We start from the raw sequence: 12,986 nt of genomic DNA on the forward strand, positions 1-12,986 counted from the left end.
TTCTCCCTCCACCATTCTGTGTCCTCTGCTCAATGCCCAAGACATACAATCATTGCTCACAGTCCTACAAACACTTAGGAGATCAATGATCTCAGAGTGATAATCTCCTCCTTGATAGAGGGTAAAAGCCTTCACTGAAGACAAGGAAAGAGTGACAGGGGACTGAGTGAGAGAGATAGAAAGAGATAAAATAAAGCAATAAACTAAAAAACAGGATGTCTAACTCTGCAACCAAACACACACAGATCATGACAAGTGTCTCCTCTCAGCTGGGGTGACATCTATACCCCTGTCTTTATTGACAACTGGCTTAACTAAAAGCTCCTCTGGCAGGGAGGAGGTGACTGATTGTCCATCCACAGGGAGAAAAAAAAAACAAAAACGAGAGAAGTGAGAGTTGTAGATAGAGGAAGATATAGTGAGAAAATCAAGACACAAACAAAACTATTGAGAAAGACAGAGAATTACAAACTACACCACCACCTCCCTGACTCACATCTCAAATCACTAGTTGTTGTGGGAACGTGATGCAGTGGGATCGCTTATAAATAGCACACCACTTCTGGCACTTTCTGTGATTTCTTTTTATGATTTTTGTGTCTTGTCTGGCATATTGTGTTAAAATAAGACAAGATAAAGGTTAAGGCAAAGGGGGAGAGGGATTTGTTGCTACAACATGACATAGAATGACATGCAAAATGCAAAAAGCGCACTTGAAGAGACTTGGCATGTTATTCACACACCTTCCCATGAGAGCAGGCTGGTAGTGCTACTGGTAGTATTGTAAGAGTTAAATATATATCTATATATTGCCAGAGAGGAAATTGAATGCTGAATGATTGTGTACCACCATGTTTATGTTCAGTTGTGTTTTATGTCTAATGAGAATATTTTTAAAATTCTTGCTTTCTGCAAAAGGTTAAGTGTAGCTATAGAGGATCCATAACTAAATCTTCCTATACTTGTAAACTGTTTTCTCGATTTCTTGTATGTACAATATAATTACTGACTGCATTACATTCAGCATCTCTTTGAACGGGGGCTGCAAGGTGGCGCAGTTGGTTAGCACTGTTGCCTCGCAGCAAGAAGGTCGCCGGTTTGTGTCTTTCTGCGTGGAGTCTCCATGTTCTCTCCGTGCAGCGTGGGTTCTCTCCGGGTTCTCCGGCTTCCTCCCAAAAGTCCAAAAACATGTTGAGGTTAATTGGTGATTCTAAATTGTCCGTAGGTGTGAATGTGAGTGTGCTTGGTTGTCTGTCTCTAAGTGTAGCCCTGTGATAGACTGGTGACCTGTCCAGGTGAACCTGCCTTCACCCTGAGTCAGCTGGGATAGACTCCAGCCCCCCATGACCCTAGTGAGGATTAAGTGGTGTATAGATGATGGATGGATCTTTTTGAACGGGTGCAGGAGGTGGTTGGGGTGGATGGAGGGTACATAACATGCACAACCCTCATACCGGACACCAGATTTAAGTTACAGACTTCTCTCTGTGGTAGGTTTAAGCAACATAAGGACACTGATTGAGGTTGGAAAGAAGTCATGGTTTTGATTAAATATCAATATGGATTGTGTTTTATGTCACTGTGGACTTTTTCTGCTCCCCCTCTGTGCCTGCATGAACATAGACAGTACAAGTGGGCACTGTGCTGCAAAATCCGATATTTTGGCAAAAAATATACATGTATACTATCAGTTAAGCAGTAACTAATATGTTCCACTGATCCAAACTGCTTAAACATTTTCCTATTATGGGAGCAGATAATATAATCTGGTTGTACTTACGTTTATCTCTAAATATGTTTGCTGTTATAATTAGGTTGTACAGAAATGTAATCCATAAGAAACACAGTTGGGGAAATAAAAGAATGGTTAGCTAAAGTTAGGTAAATTTAGCATTTAGTTAAGGTTAGAGATCGATCAGGGGTAGTTAAGGGGCAAAAATGACCTGTATAATAGAATGTAAAGTGTGTCCAGCCAAACCTTGGCGTTACTTCCTGATCCGGCACGATATTTTGGCTCTTAATTGTGAGTTGCACAATCATCAATATGCAGTGCTACTGACGGTAGACATAATGATAGCAGTATCTACTAGGAGAAGAAAATTCACACAAACAAACTTCGAGCAGATGTTTTCTTAGTTTTGCAAAAAGCTGTGTCGAAACAGCAGATAAATATGTGTTAGAGCCATATTCATTATTCTACGTTTGATGATATTTCAGTTGACAGCAAAGTGGTAACATTAAAGATTGATAACTTTATTGTGATTCTGGAAGAACGTATTTAATAAAATGCATAATTTAGGAATGTTAAGTTGAGCAAAGTAATGCTGCGTCATTGTAATGCTGCTTATGAGGCTCAGTTCGTCAGATTGGAGCCAGAGACGTTGGAAGCGACATAGTTTTTTGACTGTGTGATTTTGTATATTTCCTATTTCTTATTAAACCAAATCTCACTCGCGTTTCAAATACTTGCTGCTAGACTGACTTCTGACAGAAGACGACGGAACAGAGCGCCACTACAATCTGCATTATCTGGTTTTGTTAATCCCAAACCTGGAATACCAAAGCCAAGTTTCTTATTCACATGATATTGAAGGAACCAGTCTAATGGAGAGAAACTAATGTATGTAAATACACTGTGTAGTAAGACAGTAACAGTGAAGGAGAACAAACTGTAGTTCCTGGTATCAAACCTATGGTAAGATGAATACATCCTGTTTTATTAGTGAGTACAGTGACCAGTGTGAGAGGTTTATTAAAGCTAATCAAGAGTCTCATGTTTTCGTTCAGTAGTCAGTACAGAGCTACTTTCATGCCTCATTTCACTACAGTCTTTATTAACTGGCTTTGCTTGTAGGGCACAAGCAGATGTCTAAACAAACAGAATATACACCTGCTTTCCCACCACCATGCACATGACGCACATTTAGAGAAACAGGTAAGTGTCCCAGCCTTCTCACAGCCAATCACATGCACATATCTGCTCAGTTACATATGATTTAATTCCTAAATCTCTCAGCTTTACATTGCTCAAGCTCCTCCCCTTCCCCCCATCCCCACCAGCACCCCCTCCACCACCACTGATCCCCTCAGCCCGCTCTACGGCATCTGTGTCGGGCTTCTTTTGCGGGAGGCCTGGGCAACGCCGGAGAACAGGCACTGCCGGGGGCGATACACATCCCTCAGGTGGGCCTTTCATTATGGATGATGTTTCTGCCAAATTATTTAGACCCTGAGCCCCGGCAACATCCCCACCCTATGAAAAAGCCCCCATCACAAACAAACACATGCATGTGCACGGACATACACACTCCTAAGTCCCACTGCAATCCCCCTCGTCTCTCTGTCTTTCTTTACAAATTCCACTAACACAAACATTAATCCTGCCTGATCACATGTAGGTGTGTGTGTGTGCTGTTCATTAGTTCCTCTTTCTTTGTTCAGAGGGGGTAAAGAAGTGAAAGCATGGCCCTTGTGAATTATACCTAGATGTAGGGAAGGGGCGGGAAGCTAAGGATGAGGAAAATATTCATCATATGTATGCCACTGTTGTTCTCGGTGCCATGCAAGGGCCAGACTGAGCAAAGCTACCTTGACATCATTGGCTTCAGTAATGTAAGATGTTAAAATAGGTTTGGTCGAGTGTGTGTGTGCGGACGAGTGTGTGTGTATTCCCCAGAGGTCATTTGTTGCAGACTTGTTAGGAAAAAGTCAGAGATGACAGTCTCCTGGCAATGTCTGACCTCGGCTTAGAGAGAGGAGAGCAGCTCTGGGATCTGGGCGCACACATGCGAGCGCACACACACACTCACATCCCATCAACGTTACCCTTCTCTTTGTCCCTTAACTCATTTAGCTACTTATCCCTACACTTCCCTTCCTTCCCAAATCCCATGCTCTCTCTCTCTCTCTCTCTCCCTCTCTCTCTCCTCCAAGCCCGACCTGCCCCCCCCTTCACCTGTCTACCCCAAACACTTCAGGCAGGTAACTGCTTTCCACCAATTCCCGATTCACTTCCACTCTCCCCCACTTCATCCTCCTCCTATCCCCTCTGTCTCATCTTTTCCTTCCTCCCTTCTCACCTCCTCAGTTGATCTCCCCTCCAACTTCCTTCCTTCTCTCCTCTCAGCTGTAAAGCTCAGAAGCTCAAACAACCAAACCCTAGTAGTTCGTAAAACCACCGAGTTGAAGGTGCCGCGAAAGATCCAGGTGGGGGATTTGCTGTAATAGATCTATACTTACGAGATGGCGAATAGTTAGAAAGCAGACCTCCCTATGGTAATCGCTTCAGGCAGAAAAGAAATAGAGCTAAACTTCCATCCACTCCCTTAAGGCCAATTCGTGCTTTCCGCATCTGCGTGTCCACAAACATATGAATGGTGTAGATTTCATCAAGGATCCATACAGCCCTTCAACAGTTGCGACTGTATCGGTACAATCACACCAACTGCATGTGCCAGGAAAACAAATGGGGCTCAAAAGAAATGTTTTGAGGAGAGGCTTTGCAGGGAAATTCTCCATATTTCACTCCTTAATAATTCAACATTAAAAGAGTTGTAACTGAAGTAGTTGCTGCCAGACTTGGGAGGTGCTTTGATTTGTCCATGTTTGTCTATCAATGCTGCCCAAACACAGTGGTTGGCTCTAAATTCTCCAGAAGTCCTGTGCTATGGTACTTCACTGTGTTCACCACATCTACAGTCAAATCTGTAATTAGCTGCCATATCCTGTAAAAAGTGCAAAGACAGTATTTCAGAAACTTCAAAAGTGTGCAGTGCGACCATCAGTGTGCAGACTGCCATGGACCTATTGTTGTGTAGAGCCATGTGAGTCGGTCAGCACACGGGGAGGCCCAAACCACAAACTGGCCTTTCATCCTTTGCATGACTGTGGCCAGAAACTCAAACTTGACTAAATTTGTTGAGGGTACTCGTGCATAAAAATACATTTAAATCCCTGCGTTCTCCCTGTCTTCACTAAAAGGTGACCATACCTCCCCCCTTTCCTTGCTTCCTTCCTTCCTTCCTTCCTTTCCCCTTTGTACCTTCCAGACCACTCGTCTCTTATTTCCTTCCTCACCTTCTACATCATCTTCCTCTCTTCTTTTTCCAATCTCCTGTTCCTGTTCCTCCATAAATCAGTTATGACTACCGGGAATCTTTGTTGCTCTTCAATACCTGCTTCCTTGTATCACCTTCTTCGCTTTGTTGCAGGTGATATGAGATAAGTCAGATAATCAGATGTTATCTGCTGAGACTAAATTGCACTGAGACGGTAACCCTCCACACGCACTCCTGTTCTCAATGACTCACCCAGACTGAAGAGGACCAGGAACTTGAGGCAGACGAACTCCCGTTGGTCCAGCTGCAGGGAGCGTAGTTTGGCCACCAGCTCCTGGGCGTGACTCAACAGATTGTTGAGGGTGGCTCCCGCCTGTGAAGCAATCACTGCATAGTCCACCTTAAAAAGGCAGGGAGAGAGAGATGTAAGGAAAGGTACAACGCCAAAGAGAGCTTTTGACCCAAAGTGTAATTATACAGAATTACAGGAACAGATTTTTTTTATTCAACGCCCAAACACTAGAAGCTTGTAGGGTACCGCAACAATAATAGATAGATAGATAGATAGATAGATAGATAGATAGATAGATAGATAGATAGATAGATAGATAGATAGATAGATAGATTATCCCGGTAATCCAATCTTCCTTAAATCTAAGTCATCCATCCAATTGCACATAAACACACACTTACACACTCCTTTTTCAAGTGTACTTCATATCTGCAGCCGCAGCATATTTGTCTGGGAGGCAAGTCCTTAGCTGCCACTCACAGTAAGCAGGACCATATTAAATTTTTATATTTATTGACGATTCATTACCATAATTGACTGTGCAAGGGTTTCCAGGGGAAGGTAGATGTTGGCGTGCGCAGTTCCTAAAGCTCTGGGAGGAAAAGGTTCCCTGCGAGCTCCCATTTGCAATTAAAAACAGCCCTGGGTTTGGAATTTATTTATTGTGTAAATAGGATGATTGGAGCCCCCCTTTTCATCTTTTTCATCTGTTTCAAATAGAAAAGGGTCAACGTGAAGTAAATGTTGACAGTGCACCAGGTTTTCATCCTCTGCCGTTCCCCCCCCTCCTCTATTTCCTGCCTCATGCTTTTACTGCACCGCTCTCTCCCACTTTGTCCCAACTCCTTTGTCCCTCTCTCTTTCCTTCCCACCACCTTCGAGACGGAAAGAGTTATGGCTCTGTGAAAAGCAGACACTGCCCCCCTTCCAAGGTGTCAATCAATTTACATAAAATCAACTGTGCATGAAATAAGTTCATTGAAGGATTGGACTGTTGATGGTGATGCCTTGGGTTATTGCCTCCCAGCCTTAAGTAAAAAGAGAGAAGAAAAAAAGATGCTATAATGTCACTATAGCAGACTTAGCACTAACTCTGACTCTGGTGACCTGCGTATCAATCAATCAATCAATACTACTTTATTATCCCTCCTGGAGAGACATAGAGGGTAAATATATGAATAAACCTTCAAATCTTAACCTATCATGAATGCGATGAGCGATCTTAGCAGAACATTAAAGATAAATGTGGACGACGAGATTAGTTTGATGCTAAGAGTGCGCTAATGTGGGCGGGAGATGCAGATGGAAAATGTACCTTGTTTGAAAGCACAGAAATATATGAGTGATGGAAGAACGTCTGTTTTTTTTTTTTTCTTTTTCATCATTTGAATTTCATGCTCACCAGGAGCGTCGTGCTATCAAAGTATCAAGATTGATACTGAAACCGACTGCCAAGCTGTGAGGCCTTGCTTAATCATTCAACAGATCGGTCCAGTTTTTTGTCATTCCACGTTTGCGCACATTTGTACAAGTTGCACTGCGTGTTTGATCCAATGACAGGATAAAGAACAAGCACTCATGGCCATTCCTCACTGCTGTTGGTGACATGACAACATGCAGCAGTAGAAATAGACAGAAAACAAGAAGAAGAAGAAGAAAAAAAAAAAGATGGGAATTAGCAAGCGAGGAACAGGGAACATAAGGACAAGAGCAAGACATGAAGCAAATGACAGGCTATAACAGTTAATCAGCTAGTTCAGTGGATTTCTTTTCAAATGTCAGTGTTGTGTATAACTGGCAAGAGCAAAGGCACAGCTTGATACAAAGAAGAAGCAACGACACATCTGTTCAAATTCAAAGTTTCTGTCCAAAAGTTGCATTTTTCTAAAAAAAAATAAATAAATAAAATCTCTTTCTGATGACATCTGGGTTGTTCCTAACACAAACTTTGTGATTTTTTTTTTTTACATGCAATGATTCACAATATTAAGAATTATTAAATATATTTTAACTTAGAGGACAAAATGACATTCATGCAGTATAACAATGAAATAAATATGGGCTATGGCTTTCCTAAATGGCTGCTTTGTGTCATAACATCTTTTGACATGCCCTTCATAATGTGCTGGTGTGTGTGCATGCAGAGATATGCTGCATTTTACATTCATATTTATAAAGCACCAACCTTGACATTTTAGCTATTGAAGAAAAAAAACTACAGTATCTGTTCACAATTAAGAGCAAAAGCTTCTTTCTAAATCCAGAATTTTGCACCAACATTCAGCTTTTGGGGAGAAACAGCCCTGCATTTTGTTAGTTATATATACAAGCTGTTGGCCTGCGTCCAAATCATGTGACTCAAAAGTTTCATGTCACATAGCTCGTGAGTGTAAAGACAGGTGTTCATGTCCGGTTTTTTGGTATTCTTTTAACATTTTCTCGCCTTTTCAGTCACTGTTTAGGTGCATTTTCTGTCAGTGTTTGCTTTGGTTAATGCCACAAAATTACAAGACTGACTTTAAGAAATCTTTACCTCTATGAAGCTTAATATCACTTTCTGAGGACTTCAGATAAGATCCTAAGAATATAGAAAATCTCTGGTATAACTAAACAAGACAGGCTTTAAAAAGTTCATATTTTTTTCTTTTTACTGAGGCATTAATGTCATAATATCATGGAACTGCACCTTGTCTCATATTAAAATCAGACATTTGTCAAATGGCATTGCAGTGTTCTCCAAAACCCCCACAGTTTTAAACACATAGCCCATTACAGACACATGTTGTGTCAATGGAGAGTGTAGTTTGTTCGCTCAAACCGTCATTTGTGCGCCTGTGTGTTTCTGTACTGTTTGCTTTGGGTGATGCTGTTGCTGTGGTTTAAATATCCCTGGTATTATCGCTGTGCTGTCACCCCTGGCCAGGCAGAGAATAATAGGAGATAATGAACTGTTTCAGAGCCTCTCTCTCACACACACACACACACACGGTCACACACACTCATACATTCACAAACACACACCCCTCAACACCAGCTGTTCATTAACCAAAGTATGCAAACGAAACCGCCACCCTGCGCCTCCCCTGACTACCAGCCCCTCCTCTTCCTCTTCCTCCTCCTCCTCCTCCTCCTCCTCAGCAGCTCTCTGGTCTCTTCAAACTGCCTCGTCCGCTTCGCCTCATCATCTCCTCACCGATCCCTCCTCAGCTCCTTTCCTTTTTCCTCCTTTCACCTTATTCTGCCTCCTTTCTTTTACTTACTGTCTCTCCTTTTACTCGACTTCTCCCTTTTCCTCCACTTTTCTTCTCACATTTTCTCCTCATCACTCCATCGTCTTCTCCCTCCGTCAATTTCTATCAATTGGCAACCACTCTTCCTTCCTCCATCATTTCTCCCTCTCTCCACTACCTGTTTCCTCAATACTTCTCATTCTCTTTGAGTCCTTTCTTTTCATGTTCCTTCAAACATCAGCTCCTTTGTCCTACATCAGAATGATCTAGATCAGCTTGGCGACACTGCCAGACTTGTACTTGTTTAAGCCCATATTAGATATTAGTTCCATTACTTCTACTCTCATATTTACCATGATTTGTACTTGCTCCTACTGTAGTAGTAATGGCTGCCTACCACAGGTCTTCACCTATTCTGTAAGTCTATCCTGACCTTGTCTTTCAGGGCGTTCATTCAGATTGAGGGAATTTAAAAGGACTCCCCTGCATGCGGCGCACATGCACACGCCTTGCTCCAATATTTATACCAGCATCTATTGTTGTAAAACATTTTGTTGCACAGCAATGTTTTGGAGAGGCAAGACAATCAATAATGTATGACTCTTCATCTCACTGACAGCCATGCGACTGGTCAGAGGCATATTCATGATGAGCAGTTTCACACCTTTGTGTGTCTGCTCTCGCCTTTGTGCGCTGGAGATTATGAGAATCACCGAACGCTGAAAGAGTCTGCTCTGCTTGCTTTGGGTTTGCGTGTTTACTGTTTGACAGCATGCTCTGTGTGTGTGTGTGTGAAGCAGAAACAGAAATTAGCACACGGTATCCTGATACTGTATTTTGAGGACTTCTGTTGGGGCCTCGGGCATCAGCTCCCGCCAACTTCCTCAAAGACCCCAGTAAAACGAAATAACACATTTAGACACATTTTTTAAAATCTCTCCACCCACTCACGATGCTACATCACGCGCATCCGATTACTTTTCTTTTTCGCTGTTGCAAAAATGTCAAAATTAATGATTTTGGTGACATTAGTTTAGATCTGCTGGCGCTATTTATTTTTAATGAAGCGGAGACGACTGTGTGGTAGAAATCAATAGAGCTTTAAGGGATGTTGAGTTGTGAAGGGGGTGATGGGAACACAAGGTTGGCAGGATTTTGGAGGAAAAGAGTAAAAGGAAATTTTTTTTAAGGGTGGGCCATCAATGACTCACCTGCTGGCCAGTGACCAATAGGATGGAGCCCTCCTTGGCATGCACCACCTGCCGGAAGACGTGGTCGAGGATGAGGAGTTCACTCCAGCAGTTCTGCAGCAGCTTCATCTGGTCATCCACCTGGTTAGAGATACATAAAAAAAACACACACACATCAGGTCAACTGTTTGCCTTTCCTCTCCTGTACAGCTGTAACAACAGTCTTTGTGACTGAGTGTCACATCCACAGTAACACAACTGTCATCAATGGCGATTGTATGTCTTTCATCGTCGCCTGTTATTGCGTGTCAGGGCCTTTTGTCTCAGTGGAAGCTACAAGTTTATGCAGACGGGTTTTCCAACCGACAACCCACTGAGCTGTGTGTGCATGTCGAGCTTATAAACCAAAGCAGATTGGCATGCACAAACTGCACAAACTGAAGAAGTAATTTGTAGAAAATGTTGATATCCCAAGAACGAAACCACTCTGCTAGTTCAAACTGTAAACCGTACTTGATAAGAGAGTTTTGCACAGAAACTGATGAGTAAGGTAAGACAAATCAAACTTGTTCATGGCATTAATACTGTAATAGTTTTACAGGATCAATGATGAAAACCTTGCTGAGCAGTTTGACATGTGACTTCCTGCCAATTTACCTCTAAATAGTCATTTTACAGTTTTTTTTCCAAATACTAAAAAAGTCATTATGACATTGTTGTATCATCTATCTCCTCTACCATCCTTGGATCATTTGTAAATGGGAAACTAGTCTATATATTTATACTCAATCAACTGATTTGCCTCTACATCAATTTTTACAAAGCCCTGAACGTTATTTCTACATGGTAGATGAAATCATTCTGACTTTTGAGTTCTGGTTTAAAAAGATAAATAAATTCTGTCCTTGATAAATAAAGGCTTACTTAAAAATAATAATAATAAAAAAAAAAGAACAGAAAAGAAGAAGCTATAGTCATATAGTCAGAGTGAACTACAGGGGAACGAAGGAAAGCTAAAAAAAAAAATTTAAAAATGAGAGAAAAGCTTCCCTGAAAACATGATTTGTAAATAGTTGGGGGTGGATCTGTAAAATATCGACAACATGCTAATTTTGCCATGCGTTTCTATTTTTCTGTGTCTTCACAAGCGTTCTTCAGACCAACCACCGTAAAACCAAACGGAATAACAAACCCTCCCTAACCAAGTAGTCCCTAACCAGCGGGTTCTTTTATTCTTATTTAAAAAAGAATAATATTAAATAAAAGAAGTGCTTTCTGTAGTTTCTGACCATGAAAAAGTCAAAAAAAAAAAGTGAGCTACCCCCCGAAAGCCATACTATAGTTTGGATGCTGCGTGCAGTATAGAGCCCTTAAATCTAAAAGCTGAGGCACCACGTCTGCCTTGTTAATATCGCTGGCAGCTGTTTGCAGGCTAAGCTCGCTCACAGGTCAATCGCTATTGATCAGTTGCGTATCATGGGCATTGTGTTTTTTTCAACCCTACCCAAAGCTCAAAAGTCCCCTGTACACACTCTAAAGCTTTCTCATGTGAACCTTTCCACAGTCAGTTAAGCGCTTTGCTACGTGCCTGATTTAACAACGTTGCCAGGTTTATCTGTTTGCTCATTGCCAGGAGTTTCTGACTGATTCCACAGATGATAATGATTAAGTAGTCCGTTTTTTTTTTTTTTGTTGCTGCCCGAATGCCAGCCGCTGGCTCCCAGGGACCTGCCAGGTGAACTTGGGAAGCTGTCACAGGTGAAGCGGCGGGTTGGAGAACCTAAACAACCCCCTCCATTGTACCGGCCAGTCTCTTCCCATGCCTGACCGTGTTAATCATTACTCCACATAGCCAGACTAAAAAGGCCACATTGAGAAGAGAGGAATGAGGAAAATGTATGAGAAGTTCTTTCTCCTACCCCCCCACCACCTTTTCTATCAATAAACATTGTGCTCTTTGTGGCATCATTGGGAATAATGGGTCTTTCTGGGCACGCTTGAAGGTGATGTGAATTACTTTTGCTGCTTCGAATGTGTGTGAGAACGGCCCGTGATGGTCATCGCCAATGTCAACCACGACTTCCAGGGTGAAGAATGTGGATCGATGTTATAACTTTGTTCCACACGCAGGTGCAGCACAAAGGAATGTCTCTTTGTGCTGTCTGGAAATCGTACAGGGATCCATTTGTTGAAATCAAGCGACCTTAAGTACCCATTCGATGTCAACAACTGTAGCTGTGCCAACAGACGTCACACACTTTATTACCTTGTATGACACGGCGCTTGGATGTGGCCAAGTCTGAAGTCTATTCGTGGTTGATTACGATTGTTTTGACTGGTGATTTAGCAGTGGTGTCAAACAATGTCTGTTTGCTTTTCAGGCAGACATAACAATAGTTGTGCCATGACACTGTGCTGGCAAAGCTAAATCGCATTCACAGCTGGAGGACAGGAACACTTGGGCTGCCTGACCGCAACTGTCTTTGAAAACAGCTGCCATTTAGTAGCTGTACTGGCTCTGATTTGGGTATCGTTGTAGTCTTTTGTATGAGAACAGCCTTCAGAGAGCTGAAAGATTGACTTTACATCTTGTTTTTTGTGGGATTCCAACGTTCCCACTGTTGTATCTGTAAAAAAAATAATCTATAGAGATGCAAAGTTACCAATGTTTGAACATGTATTCAGTTTGTTTGCTAAAAAAAGTCAATCACAGATGAAAAAAAAGGGAATCGTAGGAGGTACTGCTTTGGTATGTCAACACCAATGGCAACTGGAAATCCATGGTATCTACCCAGGGATGATCTAAAACCCCAAACAGAAGTAGGGCATGGGCTTCTGATGCTACTACAGAAATATGCCATCAGTTTAAAATCACATTCAGAAAAGTCGTAACGCAGTCTTGCACTGGAAGACCATTCCCTAGCGCTAACACAGTGCTGTTAGAACGGTCTGACTGCACCTCATTGTTTTTCTGCTTTCGGGGGGAAAGATCTTCGGTGTGTTTGGATTTCTTTAAACCAATTACAGTTGTATCGGGAGGGGAGAGTCAGACTCGTACTAAGGTGACCAAACATGTCAAAGTATGTTTTTTGAGATGCTAACAGTTATTTGTGGGGAGCAGCAGCCACCGATCTCTCTCACCTGCCATTCAACAACAATTTCTCAAGATATAACAGAGAAATGTTGTCGGGAACAAATCGAAAAAGTAACCAATCCT

General features: G+C 42.1%; 1 protein-coding gene across 1 annotated transcript in view; it reads right to left on the reverse strand.

Annotated features, from left to right (window-relative positions):
• The window catches only part of nr5a2 (nuclear receptor subfamily 5, group A, member 2), a gene marked incomplete at its 5' end in the record, with an annotated part of 32,805 nt that extends 22,871 nt beyond the window's left edge, over positions 1 to 9,934 (reverse strand). Inside the window, 2 exons of the mRNA XM_008292213.1 lie at positions 5,310 to 5,457; positions 9,791 to 9,934. Of these exons, the coding sequence (XP_008290435.1) occupies positions 5,310 to 5,457; positions 9,791 to 9,934 (292 nt within the window). The remainder of the gene's footprint in view (positions 1 to 5,309; positions 5,458 to 9,790) is intronic.
• Positions 9,935 to 12,986: the final 3,052 nt, after the last annotated feature.

Source organism: Stegastes partitus, unplaced genomic scaffold (genome assembly GCF_000690725.1).
Source record: "Stegastes partitus isolate 25-593 unplaced genomic scaffold, Stegastes_partitus-1.0.2 Scaffold793, whole genome shotgun sequence".
NCBI lineage: Eukaryota > Metazoa > Chordata > Actinopteri > Pomacentridae > Stegastes > Stegastes partitus.